The sequence below is a fragment of the Gymnogyps californianus genome, chromosome 10 (genome assembly GCF_018139145.2).
Source record: "Gymnogyps californianus isolate 813 chromosome 10, ASM1813914v2, whole genome shotgun sequence".
NCBI lineage: Eukaryota > Metazoa > Chordata > Aves > Accipitriformes > Cathartidae > Gymnogyps > Gymnogyps californianus.
In genome coordinates, this window is record NC_059480.1 from 6,627,403 (window position 1) to 6,648,876 (window position 21,474).

Sequence of the window (21,474 nt, forward strand, 5' to 3'; positions counted from 1 at the left end):
CCTACCCTCTTCATCTAGCCTGAAGATTGCAAGTTATCACAACCATCCCTGTCCAATGTTTGAATTTTTAAACTCAGACTGTAGCAATTAATGCTTTTAGCTTTCAATGTCTCTTTTTCAGTCCTTTGTCAATATATTACATAAATGGAACCTGACATAGGTTTGTAGCATTCAGATCTTCTGGACAAATTCACTCTCAAAGATGAAGTATACAATCTGTTGATGAGTGAGGAACAATATAGAGTCTTAGTTCAAAGTAAAAAATTCTAGAAGTTTCTGGTACAACTCCTCTTATGCTGCCATTCTTGAAAATGTTACCATTCTCTAACACACAGTCAACTTCCCCCCTCCCTCCAATTAGTAATAATAACTATCACCTACACATGGTTTTATATCCTTTATGAAGAGGCACATTGAATTCTCCTATTAAAAATGGATATGTACTATTTTTATATGGCTATAATTAAAACTGATGAATTTTAATAATATGTAGCTAGTATGTAGTCGGAATTTAATCCCCTCAAAGCACTTGTAAAGTTGTGATGTGGTTTACACTACATACATTGTCTTAATAGTTCTGGTCTTAAAAAAATTATAAGGATGTTATTCAATTTACTATGGAGATATAAAATTACAGTAATGACAGTATTTTTTGTTTTGAGTCTGTGAAGAGGACAGGAAACTCAGATAATAAAACCACAGGATGCCCCCCTTAACTGTGTGTTTAAAAGATTAGCCACTAGATGACGCCTTGATTCTGTTCATCTCTGTTTTTTTTTTTTTTCCCCTGATGGGGACCTGAAATCCTGAAACGGTTTCTGTAGTAAGAATGGGAATGTAATAACGGCTGGGAAAGAATGCTTTGCACATATTTTTAAACGATAATTTTGAAGGCCTTCTACTGAAGTAAATAAAATTATTTCAATTTTCACTGCTGCTTTTAACTCCAGCCTGTTTTGCAGGGGTTTTGGGTTTTGATTTTTTTTTTTAATCACCGATTTTCTTCTTCTATTATACCAATAATTTATTTGTCTTGGACAAAACCCCTTTTAAAAATAGTTTTTCTTCATATATTTTTTCTTTCATTTTTTTCATGTCCCTCTGCTTCACAACTGTAACTTAAAAGTAGAAGCAGGTCAGGATAGTGTCCTTTACATCACCTATTAACAGACATTTAGCATGTGTGGATAAATGCTTGTATAGATGTGTTTCATTTGGTGCACATTTTTCCTTACCAGGAGGGCAGGGGGGAATAAGCTATACCTCTGTAAAGCATTTTATTACTGGCATAACTGTATCCATTTTATGATATGTACTCATACATTTGTAAAAATTATCACTGATCCTGGTACTGACATGTTTATATCCATAAATAATTCCTGTGTGGACCAGGCTAGAGAGAGACTGAAATCTTCTGTTTAACCACAGATCAGGGCAAGCGTTGTAGTTCCTATTCCTCATTTGTTAGTCTCTGCACTCATAAACTTCAGGTCTGTAGTCTGTGATACACAAGCAGGTTACCATACTATAACAAATCAACATGGGTTAGCTGCTCCACAGTGAACTGTGTGCATGTTTCTACCTGGCAGTTTCTTGCCATGAATCTAAGGAAAATCACAACAGCCTCCCTTTCAATGAAAGATGGGGAATTTCCTCATTTTTGATTAAGCAGTACTTCAGTGTAGACATTTGCAGGTAGATAGTTGCATGTGAGCAGTTCTGGCATCAAGTTGACCAACAGGAACTATTTCCTTTGTGATAATTTTTTTGTGTGTCAAAGGGCTGCACTAGGCCATCCTTTACAAAAAAACTTACTATAACAGATCTTGTATGGTAGGACAATGCTATGTTCCTATGCATACGTGGCTGTTTTGCTGACAAAATCCAACCTCATTAGATGGGTTTGTAACTGGAAGAGATACTATCCACTGTTTGAAACTTTTAAATTATTTAAAAATATACTTTAATGAAAATGCTATCTGATTTTTTATGTGAACTATTTCATGACAACTGATGAATATTGTTATGCTAAATGTAATAGAAATTAGTGACAGAGTCTTTTGAGGGGCTTCTCAGGGATGGGACTCAGAAGACTGGCTCTGACTGCAAATAGAGGCTGGAAGCTTATATAAAACAACACTGGGAGCCAGTGTTATTTTGTCAGCAGTATTTTTAGTGACTGTATGTTGGCTGAGAGAATTCTGTTGTTTGGGAAAGTAGACTTGATTTGGACAAGACAAAAACTGGGCTTTTCTAGGTTACATCAGATTTGTATTTATACTTCTAGTGACAAAAGGAGGTTTCTCACAAATAAGCCTTTGCAGTGTAGACCAGACTTTTGAGGAAATTTTTCTATGCTGAAGATGATAGTATAGAAAAAAATATGTGCTTATTGTGTTACTCATTTTATTAAAAATATCATTATATAAATTCTCTTCTAAAAAAATAATCACTAAATTAAAACATTTGTCTTCAGAGAAGACGCTGCAAATTCTTCTGTGGCTTCAAGTAACTTCATAAAGGGCCATGGAGCGTATTAGTATTAAGTATTTAAGAAAGCTTAAAAGCATGCTGTACTGTGCAGCTCATTTCGCCACACAGTGATGTGGTTACAATCTTACACATTAAGGAGAGCTACATAAACTAAGATTTACTTTTTTCCCCCCTCTCTAATTAATACTGCCAGATAATAACACCTGGCATTGAACTAGATACCGAATTTCTCAGATTGAATCCTCTCCTACCTAAAGACGTTCTCTGGAATCTTTTTTGATTATAATACAATCATTATAATGCAGGGGAAAAAAACGGTGATAAAAACACCAGGCTACCTTTATGCTCTTCAGTCAGTCGAGATGAATTACTGCTGATGCAGCTGACAGGAAAAGATAGGAGTAGTAATGGTTTTCATTACCAAAACCTAATGGAGTGGTGAGGAAAGAAGGATAAGTTTTAATCTTTTAACAATCTGAGACCAATTGATTTAAATGTTTCCATATTTGGTTCTTTAGTCCAAGTGGAATCCAGAAAACAACTAAAACATGCAGCCCAAATGCTGTAGCATCGATCTAATATTTGAGAAAGTGATTTGGACTGTAAACTGCTTGAGGTGAAACTGACTGTTCTGTGTGAATCTGTATACATATGTGACTCCAGAATTATATCCAGAGTGTACATATACATATTTAGAAGTCTTGATTGTTACTATTGTTGGTAATCTAGACAAAGGACTACATACATTTTAAATATTTTGCAGGCCTAGATTTTTAGATAAGTTGTTGCACTGTTGTTATATCTGATAGAGTGATACTGATTTATTCTATGAAAGAATTTAAATCTGTGTCTACTTCCACTAGGAAACAAATTTGCAGTGACAGGTGGATTATTTGGTCCTTTTTTTAACCCTATTCCAAAGTGCCAAAATATGTTCTACTTTTCATTGGAAGATTCCTAATATGTTCTAGGTCTCATTTTATTTAAATTACTTGCACTAGGACAGCTACAGAGTTCTGTCATGTACTTTATAAATAAAAACACATATCTGAGAAGTTATTACAGTGCTTTCATGCACAACCTTGCTTATAGTTTGTTTATATTGAGATCTACGGTAAGCCAAAAAGATTTTTTTTTCTTTATTTATGACTTTGTGAAGGATTGACTTTCTTCTTTGAAACAAAAGAAACATAAACTGTATCAACAGAATACAGAGATTTACCCTGGTGAAAAAACAGGTTATGAAAACCTGTAAACCCAAGTCTGAGCTCAAAGGCCAGAATCTTCATTGCCTTGCACTTCATGCTGTGTCAATGGAACATTACAGAGGTTTAAACTACTATACTAAAATATGTTCTGCAATTCCTTTGAGTTAACTTGTTCCATGGAGAGTTCAGCCAGTTGGTATGAGAACATCTCCTGATAAATATTACCCTCTTGTAGTACTGCATTGCCCCTGTAAAATCTCATAGTGCAGGTACAATACAAGCTAAGCGAGGTGAGTCAGGTAGGAAGAGGTGTAACCAAAACAGTCTGATAACCCTATTGCTGTGAGCAGATGTTGTATCTGGAAGCCCAAATCGGGGCAAAGGCTGGAGCTGTCTAGACTTCCATTGAGGAACACACAGGATCCTGTAGTCTGATGGCCAACAGTTAATTTATTCCTGCCATTGTGATTTAGTCACAGTCAAAGTTCATTTTGCTCTGCTGCAGAATGACTGTGCGATCAGCATGGCAGTAGAAAATCTGGTTCTGCTTCCCATTTTAAATGGCACAAGTTCACTAAAACAGAAATAGTTCAATTATGATCATATAAAGCCCTTCTCTGGAAAAGTTATTTTCCTTTAGTGACTTTTGATGTGCTAACATTTTAACTAAGTGTTCGTGTTTTCTGTGTATTCAGTTTATGCCATCAAGGAAAGCAATTTGCTGTAATGCTACTCAAGGCACCCATTAGTAGCAAACAGCAATCTGTGTTTTTAGAGAACCAAGGCTGTTATTTCACAAAGGGAGCCATTCAACTTTGCCTTAATCCTCTAACCAGTAAAGCTCATCTTCCAGGTGTTATTCCTGGCTATTTTACTGATATTGGTTTCTCAAAAGTGTTTAGAAAATGAGAGTCTAATTTAGATTACGTTGTGGTGATTTATTTAAAAAACCACAATGTGATATATATCTATATAAATAAATGTAAATTCTCAAATATTTTTTGAGATAACAGAAAAAATTGCCATATGTCACATGCTTTTATTTTTAGTTGCATGTTTTGAACATCTAAGTGAAAAGAAAAAATGTTTAACTTAAAAACCTTGTTCCTAAACATTCAGGAAGTTTATTGCATTCTTTCATTGTTGAATCTTTGAAGCAGATATCAATAACAGTAAATGCATTAAATTCTGCAGCTTTGGAGTCTATAGTCTGTGTTATCAGTAGATGTGCATGACCTTACTCAGGATTTGATCTGGCTGAATGGGATAAATGACTCCACGGAAGTGCTCTGACTTAAGTAGAACTACTTGCAAAACCAGCTCCAATCTACAGTTAGAAGCCCTTATAATTATTTCAAAAGTTGACATTTAATTAAAAAGGTGTAAAGAAAAGTTAAAATTATATATTTTGAGAATATACCGTTGGCTTACTTGTCATGCCAACTGAATTTTACTAAGACTTTACTCGCTTTTGTGACAAAGGCTCAATAGCCTTTCTCTGATCAAGCTAGAATGCATGACCATGGTGTATGGTATTTTTCAATCAATGAATCAATGTGTTGAAAAGATATACTGAAGTATTGAGTTGGGTTTTAGGACTACTGCATTGGATGGCATGTCGGAAGAGCATTGCTTTAGTCTGGCCACCAGAAAATTTAAGCAATCTTTGGCTTTAGGGCACCTCCAGGAAAAATATATACATATTCTTCAGTTATTAAAGTTCTTTTTCCCTACACATGTGTAGGAAGAGATGAGAAAATTTTGAAAAAACAGGTGATCAGATACTAGAAATAGCCAGAAAAAGACAAATCAGAGAATTGAGTAAGTAGCAAAAAAATTAAATATTATAAGGTAGTCAATAAAACAAGTACTACTGTGAGCAGCAGAACTACTGAAGCTTGGTTTCCTATCGATTTTGTCTCATGGTTGAATTCATTGGCATCAAGCTATGAACTCCTGCCGAAGGTTTTCCCATGGTTACAGGCATTTATCATGTTTTTATCCTAAGTGATTTTTCTGGGACTTGATAAACATGAGTTCACTCTGTAGCCTGTCTTTTACTGAAGGCATTCTATTTGGCCATTAATTTTCATATAAAATTGTAGAACTCTTATATTTTAGAGAGTCTTTATCCTTTGTCAGATTTGGTTGGCTAATCTACACTGGGCAATAGGTTCAAAAGCTGCGGAGGTGTGAGCAAACAAATATTGTGGACACCTATGCCTCGTTTTCTTAACAAATGAGGCTACCGAACCCCTCTCCCCCCCGAATGTAAATACATGTGTGTCTAAAGGTGCATATGTATAAACCCAAAAATGAATGAAATAGAGGTGACAGAAAAAACAATTAAGAAACTATAGGAAAATGCTTGACTTTGGGTGCAGTGATGAAAGGCAGCAAAGGGCACTACATATTAAAAGCAGTTCAAAAGTATGCCCTCTCCAGCTTTCACAGGGAGATATCCAATTTAACTTTCATGCCATGGTTTAATTCTGAAGTCATAACTAAGTTTACAGGAAAAGCCTTTGTGAAGGGTTTATCAGGTTTTCAGAAAGCCTTTCTATGACAGACTGTTACCTAAACTAAAACCAACATGAACCCAAAGTATAGCAACATGAAAACAGGTAAAGAGAATTTCCAATGGTTCTTAAGGCTTGTTTCTGGGTCTTGGTAAACATGAGTTTATGCTGTAGCCTTTCTCTTACTGCAGGTACTCTATTTGGCCATTTTTTTTCATAAAAATGTTAAGAATATAATATCTTTGAGATCTTCCTGACAGTCTTTTTGTCAACTATTACTACAGGTACAATGAAAGACTCAGCTTGATTTGCTGATGGAAGAAAGTGGATACTATGGTTGGACCATAGAGACTCCACAAGCTCATCTGCCAGCCTCTTCCAGTCCTTTATTATCTTTTGAGTGCAGAGGTGTTGCCTAATGTCCACCTGAAGTTTCCATGCTGCAATTTAAGTCTGTTACTTCTTGTCTTGTCTTTCTTTTCCTGTCTTTGGGTATGGATGATAGTGTGCCCTCATTCCTTTAGCAGCAGTGTTTCATGTTCGTGTTCTTATGCCAAGCGGAGTCTCTGTTTGCTGTCACATGAGGCAAAGCTCCTAATCTTTCCATAGATTCCTCCACCTCTAAGAACTCTGGAATATGTACTGTCATCTGTTGCATTCCCACTTCTATTTAATGATGACTGAAGCACTGCAGTGTGAGATATAATTAAAGCAAGTGTGATATTTAGAGAATAACTGACAAAATTTTTGCAGCTATCGAAAAGCTTGTCTGGTTAATTTTATTTTAAATCTCATTTTCACAAAATGATTTCTTCTAATCTTCACCATCTGCATAAGAAGTGTAATGAGCAAGCTGAAATTAAAATATCTGCAACCTCTGCCCTTCAAATCAATCACAAATTAAACCTGAAAAAAATGTGTTCTAGTGGGAAAAAAACCTTCCGAAGAAATCCTCTCTATTAATCTCTCCCCACTAAGGCAAAATATGTACCCTTGCTTAAAAAGAATATGAATAAATGTAATTAAACAACTTTTTTTGGTGAAATTTTGTCTTCATCAGATCTTGAAGTAAATGCTGATTTAGAAACCTCAGACTTTTTGCCAGATGGCAGTGGAGTAGACATCTTTCACAAGCAGCAAATCAGCAGAGCGCATAGGATATTCATGGAAAATTTGAAAGCCATTCTGTGTACGTAGTGCCTAGGTGACCCTCCAGAGCTTAATACAAAGATAGCATCTTAGGAACTAGCCACAGAACATTATTGTTAGGAGCATTTACAACATATTCTACAGCATTTGCCTGCAGTGTTGCTTTCTTCTTTTAACAGTTGATAAGAAAATGCTGGTTGACTTCTAGGGAGAAAAATTGGCTCAATGCAGAGGATTTTTAGAAATTCCACCATAAACATTTCTTACACCTTTGTCATTGTCATTTGAAAGTCCAGTGACAGGTAATGGTACTGACTCTTTGCCCAGTACTGTACTCACTAGGAAGTGCTTTTGTTATAGTACAGGCTTTTCTGTTTTCTGGATCAGAAGGTTGCTGGTAAATGCCCTCCCTGTTAGCTGTATTTGAGTAATATTCTCTATGAGGAAAAGAATCAATGCAAATGGTAATCCTTCAAAACAGCTGAGACAGCACTGCATGCCAGAGGGCTGAAAAAATGTGAATGAACATTCTGACTTACCAGCGAGGTCCGTTCCTCCAGTGCAAGTATTTAATCTGCTGACAAGGTGATAAGGGACTTTGTACAGCTTAGAGACCAACCTAACATCTCAAATATGATACAAACAAGTATACCTTTGGAAGTAATTATAATGCAACATAATGAATATCTCTTCTGTCTCCAGTTCTGTGCATACGGTTGTAAAGGATGCTGCAAGTTATTGCATATCAGCGTGTGCAGGAAGAAAATGTTGGTTTGGAGCGTAAAAAACCTTGCACGTTTTCTCACTCCCTGTTAAAAAGTCTGGAATTTTCTTTTCTAAAATTGGCAAAAAAATAGGGTCAGATCCAGTTTTCTCCTAATCAAAGTCTACTCAAGTGCCTAATTACCTACTTCATTTACTTCCCAACCATATCCATTAGATAAAACTAGGAAGCATAATAAGAAATCAGTGGAAGAATGCTTGCTTTCCATCTTCAAACTCATCATTTGTGAATTAATGCTAGTTCTTTGTGATATATGAAAGCTTTTCATTTGTTTTATGATTTGGTGTGAAGTTATGAAACCCTGCATTGTGCAGGCTTACTCCTAGCAAGAACCAACTATGAGAAATGTCACTGATTAAAACATGCACATTTTGTTTCCTAGTGATTACTTTGTTCTGATAACATTTTGAAAGCTTAATGAACTGTGCTACTTCTTAGCCTAGTAACTAGCAGAGACTTAGGAATTAAATGTTTCTACTGGGAAGTCCAGGTCTGAATAAGAAAAAATAAGGAGTTTACCAACTCCAAGTGCAGTTTCTTCTATGTGAACTAACATTAGAGCATTGCTCAGTTGAAGTACACAGGAAGTTTGATACCAGGTCAACTTTTATCAGGAGAAGCAAAGTCCAATTCATAAAAATATCCCTACATATGCACTTATATGCCCATGGCCATGTAAGTATTAGTGACATATTAATCGGATTTGGGTTTTTGCAGATGTAACCTTGTTTTTAGCTGGAAGACTGTCTCGCTCCTTTCCTGTTCTGAGCTATTGACAGTGAGTAGGCTAAGCAGCAGATGGGGATGGGGAGAAAGCGTATGTTCCTCCAATTCTGCAAAGTTTTTTTCCACATCTTTTCTCTAATTCCCTACCACTGATTTGTTTAGTGAATTTCCACTCCTCCCATACTAAACAGAAGATGGGGGCCTATGGACAAGAGGGAATTGAAATGGTGATGAAGTTTATGTGAAAGTTTATATATCTGCAAGGCAAGGTTGCAGGAAAGACAGTATATTTTATTAGAATAATTCATATAGTTGGGAAAAAACAGATGAGCTTTTGGGCATACAAGCACTTCTTCAGTTCTGTGGAATGTGTGCACACATTTTGTTGAGTAATTTCAGTCTCCATCTACTGAAGTAGTGCTCACCATCCATGGTTAACTTAAACTCGCCTTTAGCAAAGAACAAGAATTCTTTTGAAAAACCCTAAATAAAACTGAGAAGAGCTGTATGGAAGTTACTTTTCTTTTTAAAGTCTCTGAAAGGTAGGTACAAGGTGAAGATTGCAGCATGCTGGGCACTATGCACAGGGTACACGCAGTCTGTGTATACTCTGCAGTTTTCCTCTTATAGCCATAAGTATGCCTTAGTTTTCACATCATGGAGCAACTCTTGAATGTAGAGTTAGCTTCAAACAGCAGATTTCTCCACTGGGATTATTAGTAGGGTGCCAGTTCTAACTGGAGGTTAGCAGCATTGTCAGTGATCCACGTTAGGACCGTATTAAGGAGCTACAGCATTTCACATTGGCCATGAGACATTTATCAGGTGATAACTACTAGCAGCTATAGACCTGGGCCAAATTCAAATGCATAACCTAGATGTGAAAGGCCATGTATCGTGTTCAGTGAGCCATTCTGTTGCCTCAAACTGTGGACTTAGTGATCCAGGACTAAATTAAATAGAAACAGTTCAATGAATGTCCACTTTTACTCAGTCATCCAAATATATTATGATATTACAGCACTGTGGAGAGATATACTGTGGTTGAGATAATTGTGACTGTTAATTTTCAGCCTTGTTGCTAAAGGACATTCCTCTGGAAATGATTACAAAGATGTAGGAAAGCATTATTTGAAAGACAATTACTTTTATTTAACTCCAGACTGAAAGGCAAATGAATTTATGATGTTTGTAACTGTTTGATGTTACTTGTATAAAACGTGTTTGTTTCCATAAACAGGCACAAAATACGTTCACACAGCAGTGTCAAAGAATTATTGCAAATCTGGCTTGGTTCTTCCTTTTAGACAAAACGTAAGAGCATAATAGTGTGGTGAAGATCTGGGTGGCTTTCTGGTCAATTTTAGTTTTTCTTCTTAAATATCTGATGGCACACCTGGTCTTCACATGTCAGTTCCTACAGTATTAAAACAATTAGTAAGTATATAGTGGTACAAGTTGTATTTTGCATACCCAGCAGATCCCACCAGAAATTACTACAACTGAGCCACTGCATTAAAAAGATATGCTTATGAAAAAGAGAACAGAAGGAACAGTGTATTGTATGTAACCAATCAGCAGGCACACACCACATGTTGCAGTAATTAGATTTTGACACTTGAATTGAGCTCTAAGAAGAATAAACATGAAAAATGCATAAAAATTACTCTTTAATACAAGGCTTTTTCATGCTTTGTTATTAAAACAATATACTGTAATAGTTTATAATTCACAGGTTACCTCATAATTCATAAGAAGCAATGAAACACGGAAATTAAAAAAAAAATGGAGGATGCTTTAAAAAGATGAGGACATTTGCTTCAGAGATGTGCCCAGCTGTTTTTCAAGGGCCAGAACAATACACCATTTTTGCCCAGTGCTGCAGCTGACCTCTTAAAGGTTGGCACACCTGCACATTGCAATGCAGTCAGTTTGGTTAGTCTTCTCATTAGCCAGCATTCCTGTGCCAAATAAGACTTTGAAGTGAGCTGAAGCTGGCTTTTTGGCCAGCAATCGGCCAAACCTGCAATAGAGTTTCTGAAGACTGTTGTAAGAATTTACTTGGTCTCTCTGTTTCCACCAGTCTTAGCCTGAATCCTGGTGCCAGCATGTAGAACCTTTGTTAGGTCAGTTTTTGAATATGTGCTAAAATATAGTTGAAAAAGTGTACTGGACAGTTGGCTTTTACTTAGGTGGCAGATAGTGGTTTTTTATTCATTGCTTTGACCTTTCAAGCATACAGACTTGAGGCAACGTGGCTGGCTGTACCAACTATCTGTAGGGCAAACTTGTGAAGGAATAGATATCTAGATGCAAATCATGAGATAGAACAATGAGCTCTCCTCCATAATCTTTCCGCACCCACCTATGGCAGCATCCAGCGTTATCATGCCCATTTCTTTATTGCTCACCCAAGAAACTCTGGAATCATTATCATTATATATGTATTATTTTGAAATCTTTCTGGACTTCACTGACTACTTATTTCCTGCACAGGCTTTTCTGGCCTCTCTTGGACTCACCTCATTTATCTTTGGGCTCCAGCTTACTAGCTCAGATGTATGAATGTTTTGACTTTTTTATTGTAGTATCACAAAATAATTGCAATGTAGGTTGTTTGCAGGATCCTCTTGAGTATCCAGAGGTTTCTGATCTGTATTACAGCATAGTATGCTAAAATTTCATAGTGCTTCTTTCAGAACAAAAAATAATATTTTTCTTGCAATCTGTCCCATATTGTTGTTTTTTTTTTTTTTTTCTACGAGTGATTATATGAGAACGAGATGATGTTAGAGGTGCAATGTAACAGGAAGGGTTAATAGCTAGAGGGCAGTGGACTGGAGCAAAAAAACCACTGCAGGGTTATGACTTAATTGGGAGCAGGTGGAAAGAAATTGAGCATTCCTGAGTTGTAGCAGAGGGGGGATTTCCTTAGAGTTCAGAGATCAGAGCTGTCTAAATAAAGACCATTCTAACTAGAACAAGTAACAAACCCTTTGAAATGGAAAACCGTACTTTGTTGCAGTCTCAGTTATGTGCTATGTATCTGTATAGCAGCCCTTACCAGATGCAGTAGGTCTCCTTCAATCCAGTGCTTCCAGCCCCTGTTTTTCTTTTCACCTTTCTGAACACATACCAGTTTGTCACCATCCCAGGTCACTAGTGTCTGCATGAATCAGATAATTAACTCAGATATGTTGACGAGAAGTTTATAAATACATGAAAATAAGCTCAATCAAACAATGAGAAGACACAATCACAGTTGCTTCCTACCATTCCCCATCTTCCTCCTAAAAAACCCCAAATCAACCATTCAACCAAAACCTGAATGCATTCAAGATGACAACAGCATTTTGATGTGAAGCTTTTACAGTGCTTTGCTGTCATTTCCATGTATTTCTTCACATACATGAATATAAATTGTTTATACTAACTAGTGAATTACTGAGTGAATTAACAGATACTTGTCCAATGTATGCAAATTGTATTTTTCTTTTCCTGCTGTTTAAAGCCATTAATAAAAAGATTATAAGGTTTCATGAGTGAAGCCCTGGGGGCTTATACCAACTAGTGCTGTGCTAACGCCTTTTCTAGCTCTGCATAAAATAACAAGAGGAAGTATATGTTAATATCATCTCATACAATAAATTCTTTTATATATTTTCATGCACTTCACAAAGAGATATGATCATAAGCTGGACAACGTGCTTTAGCTGACCCTGCTTGAGGAGAGGGGTTGGACTAGGTGATCTCAAGAGGTGCCTTCCATCCTCAACCATTTCATGATTTGGTGTGATTCAGAGTCTATCACTAATAAACAGGGTATTGGGTATGCTGATTCTTGTCCAGGAGCAGGATGACCATATCTGTAAGGAAAAGTTCTCTCTACAGGCTAAATTCTCTACTCAGATATGCTAGAGTACATTCAAAGCAACTTTGTTTGAATTGTTCTAGATTTGAACCATTGTACTTTAGGGAGACATTTAACCATGTATCATAGGCAAATCCTCATCAGAGACCAGTTACAGTCAGTGGAAGTTCAGTTATTAAAAAGCTCCAAGAGTATTGGGAGCTTAATTCATTTTCTAGTTCAGCACTGGATGATTTATTTCTCTTATGAGGGAGCTTTCTATTAATAACAAGACAAAACTCATTCCATTTCAGTTAACTTCTTTCTTATTTACAGAATTTTTAAGCTACATGCTCTTTAAATTATCCATGCTCTCTTTACATTTAAATGTTGCCTAGCAGTTTTATTACCTTCATCTAACTTCAATGTGTTTGAGGTATTGTTTTGTTAATAAAATGACCGGAAAATTCTTTTAGAGCAGTCCAGAGAATAATGGCACGACATGCTTCCTTTTTCCTTCTCCTCTTGTTAGAAACAAATAATATAATTTGTTTAGAAAAGAATATTAGGCAAAAATTATTAAACCAGGTAGGGTTGTAATTGTACAAGCTGTGTTTCCTTCCTTCCTTCCTTCCTTCCTTCCTTCCTTCCTTCCTTCCTTCCTTCCTTCCTTCCTTCCAAATAATTGATAATGAAGAGGAGAGTCTGCAAGTGAAATGATTTTGCACAGAAAAGCAATGGCTTTGGTAGTGGCGAAGAGCACTAGAGGAGCATTAGTCTATGGATTTAAGGAGTGATGCAACTAATGAATCCTTAGATCCTTAGTAATGCCTTCAACTGATCTAAAGAGATGTGGGAGCAATGTTTTAAAGCATAAACTCTGTCACAGGAATATGTCCCACCCAGTGCTCACTGGAGGAAGTGATAGGAAGCAAATTTAGAGATAGAGATATTCAGAATACTGGAAAAAAATTGGTTGTATTATTTGATGGCTTGCAGTGCTGTGAATGAGAAATAATTTGGAAGAAGTCATAGGAATTATACTGCACAAAGTTAGTTTGAAAATGAAAAGTGATCCATAGTGAATAAACAATATCTTCTGTTAAATTTGTGCCACTCCAGTGAAGGATGATGTGAGTTCAAATGTAAACATGTCCTTTATGCTGCCAATTTCCTGGGGCAATTGCCAAAACAAAACAGGTCTGTTGACAGTGAGCTTTGATCTCAGCTTCTCAGAGTTTGGCAACCTGAGTTGCCAAAACCAGAGTTCTGAAACCTTGTTTATTGAGAAGATACTGATGGAAAAGACAGCATATGTTTGGAGAAGAGCAAGAGAGCTGAGAGCTGAGTGGAAGAACAAAACTGTGGTAATTGGCAGAAGAGTTGATATGGGTAGATTGATTCAGTGAATGATGACAAAGACAGGCAGGCAATGCACGATTAGCAAGTCTGAAGGGGACAGTCAATGGAAATTTAAGATCTACTGGCCTTTCTACCTTAGAAAATCTTGCTTAAGTATTTCAGGGGTGAGAAGAGAGTAAAACAGAAGCAGTATTGATACAGAAACATGAAGCTGAATTCAGTAAGTGAATTTAATTAGTGCTCTTATGTATTCTTTTCCTCACTGACTTCCCTGATACAGTCTTGTTTGAATGCCTCACAGGAAGAGACTTATTAGTTGACTCTGTCTGTCATAGGAGGTAGGGCATGGGCTAACACACAATATAGTCCTTGATCCAAATGTTACTTGTCCACATATCTCACTGAAAGGTGTCTGAACATATGCCCACAGTTTCCTAGGGGTATTTTGAGCTCAGGTTACTCCTATAATCCTAAAGATATTAAAGCATGCACTGCTGGGCCTCCTTGCCTCTGTACCACTGCCAGTAGGCCTGCCACCTGTATCAGTGGTAGCTTTGGTTCACATTTTTTTCTTGTCCCTTCCCAAAGCTCCCTTAAAGTTAATAGCTGAATGCAGGTTTGTTTTTAACAGTGTCCAACTGTTAAACTGTCCAACTGAGGTTGAGCAGGCTCAAATTAAAAATACTGTGTGAACCTAGCCATTCAGAACTGAAAATTTATATTGACACAGAGAAAGTCCTAAATTCAAAGGGATGAATTTACAGTTTCATTAAGGAAGATACATAGGTAAAAATACAGTTTTGCTACTTTCTAAATACATAAAGGTGTATCATAGAAAAGCTGGAAAAATCCCCTACCCGAAAAACATGGAATTAATGAATGTCCTCATGTATCTGAGTAACCATCCTGATTTGCATTTATAATAAATGCTTGTAGCAGGAAAGAAAACTGTCTCAAGATGAAAATTGTTTCTGTTTTATAAAAATCCTCTGATGTCTATAAAATATGGTTGGTTTTTTTTCATGTATTCAGCTGATTTTTGGAACTGCTTACTCCTGGTGCTGACTGTAGTGTAAACAGATACCAGGTACCAAATTTTTACCTTTACCACTCGGTTATCCAGTCCTTTGGTATGTTCTTCAAACTCCACTCCCACAGTGTAATTCAGTTCATAGTTTCTGAAAGTACTGGTTGTTTTTGTTTTAAAATTATCTCCATCTTGAATAATCTCCTTTGTTTGTTTCAAGTGTTTTGCAATCTTACGAGTTGCAAAATCAATATCTGCCAAAAACCAGAAAAGAGAGTATCACAATGAAAATTCCAATATTTGTTACCAAAACTAAAAAACCACATACTTATATTTACACATAATTAAAAAAAAAAAACATTTTATGTGGAATGTAGTTCCACAAATGATGCTTTTACCTGCAACATTTTGCAGAGAAAAAGATCATTTTAAATAAAAATAATCTTGTGTTTGCAAGTAGACTTTCAATTTGAGGATCTTCCACTGATTATAGATTTATTTATTAACAGGCTATCTGTGGGAATGTTGTGAGCAGAGCTACAACGTAAAACCAGCAGTGAATAGATGCTGGCATGTTAAATCACCCGAATCTCCATTTTTTTTGGAGAATGTGAAACAACAGGGGCTATTAAGACTGCCATTGCCTTTTTGGCCTCACTGACACATGAAGCTGTGGGATGCCAGGAGTGCTATTATCATCTTATGCCTGGGAGTCATTCCCTTTTCTAAGCATGCGGTGTAAATCATGTAGCTCTTAGGCATATGAGGGTACTGGTATGTGTCCTGCACGGTTACAAATGTTGGCCACCCCCAAAAGAAGGATCTCAGAATAGCATTCCTTTTCAGAAAATAAGCATGTTAGAATGAATATGTAATCAAGGGGATTTTGGCATGTTACTTTTACGATGAACCTATAGTCTGTGGGAGTATTCAAGAGGTTAATTAATTAATTTAAAAATAATGAAAATTATACTAATGAATAAAAAAGAAACAATCAAATAAAAGCCTGACTTATCCATTATTGTTAGACAGCAGACACAGAAATAAATTGTAGTTTAGATGTTAAAGGGAGACAAATTCAAAGTCAAAAGTCAAAAGAGTATCGAACTACAGCATTTGACAGTTTCTGTTTAATATTCTGTCAACATTTTATGCAGTACTGATCTCCTTAACATCCTTATTTTGTTCATGATGAAGACTAACATTATAATGTAAACAACTGCTTGCAACTGCATCCATTGAAAGTTACCAAAAGGAGAATTACCATGATGACAGTTTGCCCCAGACAATCCACCTAATGCCAGCTGCATTACCATCTGCAATAAATATTTCTGACCAGCTGGCAGTGAATCTTATTATGGTGCTATATGCAAATGAAATAATCTCACATGCTTCTGCAAGAGATTGAAAAATGGTTTTGGTTTGTTAGCCATCCTTTAGTGGTTTCGCATGCAAGTTAATCATTGTCAGCTCAGCAATGCCACGTACTAATGGAGCCCTTTTTCTTTTGGTAGATTCATTATACTACTTGTGAAGTACTAATCGAGTTGAGTAAGAGGATTGGCTTGAAAAAAATTGTGACTTTTTAACATAGGGAATAATGTTCTTGTTCAGTATTTATATTCAAGACTTCTTGGGTATATTTTATCATCTGCTGTGGTGGATTAAAGGTGTCTCTGGGTCTGTTTTATAGCCAGGTAACGTAAAATTTAGTTCTCTCTGAGGAAAAAAAAAGTCTAGTCTTCTAAAGAAATGCTATTTCTGACTAATATATTAGTCTTGTAGCTCCTGGAGAAAAATCAGGGGAGGTTTTATTAAAGCATGGTTTTCATAACTGCATTTTGAACAATACAAGCAATAAAAATGATATATTGTTCTATTATAGTAGATTAAAATACTTTGTAACATATTTATGATAAAATCAAAGTTTCTGGCTTAAAGGGCAAAACTATTCTTTAATTAAAGTATAGAAATGCGTATGCATTAATTAAAAGGATGGATGATTTTTGAAAAAACAAAACCTCAGTGTGCTTTGAACCTGAGCACTTTAATACTTAAAATATCAACCACATGTAAAATTGTGAGAAACAGAGCAGAAGAATATCTTTTCACCCTTTCCATGTAATTTCTTTCTATTCTGAAAATGACCTATAGCCATATGCATCTTTGCATTGTTTTTGGTGTTGGTTTTTTTTTGCTAATTCATTGGCAGTTTTTAATTAGTATAACTTATAGTATATATATGCATGTATACACAAAAAATCATGATGTACTTATGAAAAGCCAGATCCAGACAACTGGTCCAAATAGCTCCTTCATCCCAACCAGTTGCTGGCATACTTATTGGGAAAGTAGTTTGAAAATTTTATCAGAAAGTTCAGTGAGTACCTCTCCAGTACAGTCTACTCAGGGTAGGCAATGAATCGAAGTACTTCCCAGGAAAAATACATCTATATTATATTCCTTATTCTAACACAATCTTCCTCTTGCCTTGTTTCAGGCTATTGAGTCGGTCAAGTTCTTTTATTCTCACGAACTGTTACTATCTTTTTTTAAGCAGGCTTCCAAGTATTGGATGCCTGTAGTCCAGAACCCATTGTAGGCTGAATCCATCCATTTTTCTCCCAATTTCCACTGGGATATATAAGATCAGAAAGGGATCAAAAATCCACTTGATTTAATAATAACAAAGTCATAATTTATCCACTGACTGAAATGGTTCTAAGGGTGCCACTGAGACGCAATGAGGAACCTCTGTAGATCAGCTCATGCTAGCATTTATGGTACAAAAAGAATTACAAAATTGGAAAACGGATTACTTGTTATAAGAGGATCAGAATATAAGGATCATAATAATTAAAGTTCAGTTTAAAGCTGATATAATTAATATTTGTATTATGACAGACACTAAATGAGTGAAAATCACAGTTTAAATTCTAGAGTGGGTAAATTAAAATTCAAAGAAATGCATGTTATTAGCAGCTGGTATCCTTTTCCCTGACATTTTTCCTGAATTTTAAGACAAACACAAGTGAAATGTTATAGATCAACTGAAATAAACAATACAAGAATCTCATCCGATGATACCCTGGAAGGGAAGAAAGGAACAATAATGAGATGGGCACTACAACCAAATGAAAAGATATCACCATAATTACAAATCATACGCACACCACAAGTGTTTAATTTGCATCCTAAAAAATAAGGAAGGAATAAACATAAAAAGTAGAGAGATCTGTATCAAGATAATTCTCAAAAGAGAGTTATCAAATATGATTAAATTTATCACTACAAAGCAAGGCAGAACTAGAGCAGGTTGACCATCATGACTGGTGGTTAGAGTAACACCCCACAAAAGTAGGTCAGGTCTTGGAGCAAAGTGCTGAGACAGGACTGAAGCAGAGCCAAAGCAGAGAGAATTGGGCTAGAGGCAAGAATTGTAGGTAAGACCAGAAGCTGAGGCAGGCAGTGAGAGAAGCCTGAGGTAGACGAAGATGGCCTGGAACAGTCAATTTGTGACAACTAGGAGTTGAGTTAAGTGTCATCCAGACCAACAGGCCCCATGGCTCACTTGCACTTGGCATATTTAATGCTAAAATCACATTTCAGTTGCATATAAAGTAGTAATTATTCTTTATGCATAACTGTCAAACCCCAGCACCCAAATCACTTCAGTTAGTGTGTATCTTTCTCCTGAAATTCATGATATTGGCTTAACCATTCTTATTTTTAAAAAAAGACTTTTTTTGTACCTCGCAGGTGTATGTATATAGTATTTACAGTCTTCCCTAAAGTTATTGAGCTTTTCTCCATAAATGCAAAGGCTAAAAACTATGAATAGTGAAACTTGCCTTTCTCTCTTAAAAGAGTTGAAGCTTTGAGGAAATTATAACTATTTTCAATTGTTGTTGAATAATGATGAGAGTTTATGTGTTTATGTTTATTTTTTCTCTTTCAATCTGAACAGATAAATAAATTAGGGTTAAGATTCTTTGATGAGAGTAAAACTAGAAGAAAATCAGTTAAAGCATCAAATTTTTCATCTCAGTTAAGGATTTTGTGATAGTTATCCCTAAAGTCAGTCACTAGTGTAGACATTGAGAATTACTTGAAAATTGTTAGATTTAATTACCTGATTACCTTCCATGTGTTAGGCTCTTCTTTCTAATGAATACATTTTCTTAGCTTGCGGAAGATGGCTATACAGTGTACTCATTGATTTTGAACCACTGAATTGTTTTTATAATCTGCATCTTTACAAGTGAATATTTTGGAATCTGAGCAAACAAATTCTTTAGATCTCCATTAACTTGACTCAACACCTTTTGAACAAAGCACAAGAAGCCACAAGTCTGATCTCGACTTCTGATGAAAAGTGCAAGGTACTTTGACCTGAAAAAGCTCCTGTTTATCAGCATTACTCTTACAGTGGTGTCAGCTACTGTAGAAAGGCAGAGAAATAAGAAGAGCAAATGCTGAACAGAAGATGGAAATCAATGACCACTAGATAGAAAACAATGAGACATCTGGGAATGAGAATTGCATAGACCCAGTTGGGCCCCTGAGGGCTATCAATTTTAAGCATAAAAATAAAATACAGGTTTGATTTTTGCCACATGCTAATTTATGATTCAGAGCCAGACAGACTCCTCCAATCTAGGTTAATTTAGCCAACTCTAATGACTACTTTTCTTGTATAAGTTTTATAGATATATGTGTGGTAGGGAAACAACGGTCCTTTATGTCCTTCATCTGTGATGTAGTAGATAGAGCTGGGAGAAGATTCCCGATTCTAAAGATTACACTTCTCATGCATGTATAAATCTAACTCCCCCATTTTTTGCGGTTTTTGGAATGCAGCTATATTACTGCAGTGGTGGAAAGGTGACAACTGTTCTTTCAATGCCAATCCAGAGTGTAGTGAAGACATTCTTGAGAAATGTTATGTCTTCTATTATTTCTTCTTTTCAGCAAATTAAAGATCTACATCTCTGCTAACCTAAGTAGAGGAAGGATTTCCTGCACACTACTTGCATAATCATAATGACCTGGAACAAAAAGTTTATGCCTTTACGAGAACAAAAATGCTTGAAAGGCAATTTATATTGAAAATAATAGGTGCAGCAAAAGAAGGCATTTCTCTCATAAAATTATCTCCAGTCTTTACAAAAACTGAATCTGTCAGTGTGGGGAAAAATAAATCTACAAACAACATAAACTTGATCTTGATATGAACTGACAAGGATATTGCTTGCATTCAGTTAACAGTGTTTTGGTATTCTAGCATCTACAAAGAGTATGCTTAATATCCTATACAATGGCTACACAAACTGTAGCTATCAGGCCTCTAATGATAAAGAGGCTAACAAAGCAGTAAATGAAAGTTACCTAAAGAGCAGAACATCTCTTTTTGCATGTACACATATATTGTTGTCATCAATGATGGTAGTAGCCAAGTGAAATTAAGTTTAGTTAACCATGTAAACATATGTCTTAAGAACTCCTGTGACCTAAGTCTCCTTGCTGTGTAAGGATGACTCCCACAAAAATTGTCAGAAATATCTGCCCATTTATCTTTAAATGCTTTTAAAGGCTTTTATTGCCTTTACCATGCAACTGGTACATATAATTTCTACTAGTTCAAAGCATTAATTAAGTACTAAACACTATTGTTGCTTTAGTGATATAGAATATATCTATTCCTCTTTAACAGAGCCAACCAGGTTGCGGCTTGACTGTTACAGTAAGTATATACCAGGAATAAAAAAGAGCTTCTGTATCTGAAAGCCTGTGGTTTTGTTGTTGTTTTTTTTTTTTCCATCTGTGTCTGTTTTTTCATTTATCTAAATAAAGACTAATATCTTTAGCTACAGGTCTTCTCTTGCTTATATATTTAGATCATTGTAATTATAAATACATTACAATTACTTGATTTTTCATGTGATTGGCAGAAACCCTTATGCCACAACGCACATTACAGAAATAGTCTCATTAATTTTTAGAAGGATTTTACTTATAATTGAAACATTTTCTCTTTATCTCTATATAGTTAATATTTTTTCATTTACCTAAAGCAACCATGTAGCCTTCAAAGTTTTCATTGGTTTCCATTTCCCACGTCCCATTGTAATCAGCAGGCATGGTGGCAAGAGCTTAAAACCGACTGCAGATCAAAAGGTGAGGCTGGAAACAGGATCTGCTAAGAGAATGTTTTATACACCTTTTCATATCTTTTTTTATAAGGTTTATGGTTTTCTAGATAATATAGTTTAAGGGTCAGAGTGATAACCCTAGAAAACTTCGCCTTCATTAACAAAGTTCAGTTGAACAGCTGGCAGACGAGGAACACTTTCTGA

At 35.9% G+C, this 21,474-nt stretch overlaps 1 protein-coding gene across 1 annotated transcript; it reads right to left on the reverse strand.

The window, feature by feature from the left end:
* Nucleotides 1-10,242: 10,242 nt before the first annotated feature.
* Nucleotides 10,243-21,259, reverse strand: RBP2 (retinol binding protein 2). The gene is made up of 4 exons (XM_050902630.1): nucleotides 21,187-21,259; nucleotides 15,194-15,372; nucleotides 11,944-12,045; nucleotides 10,243-10,296 (listed from the first exon to the last, which is right to left on the reverse strand). The coding sequence occupies exons 1-4, from the start codon at nucleotides 21,257-21,259 to the stop codon at nucleotides 10,243-10,245; spliced, it is 408 nt and encodes a 135-aa protein (XP_050758587.1).
* Nucleotides 21,260-21,474: the final 215 nt, after the last annotated feature.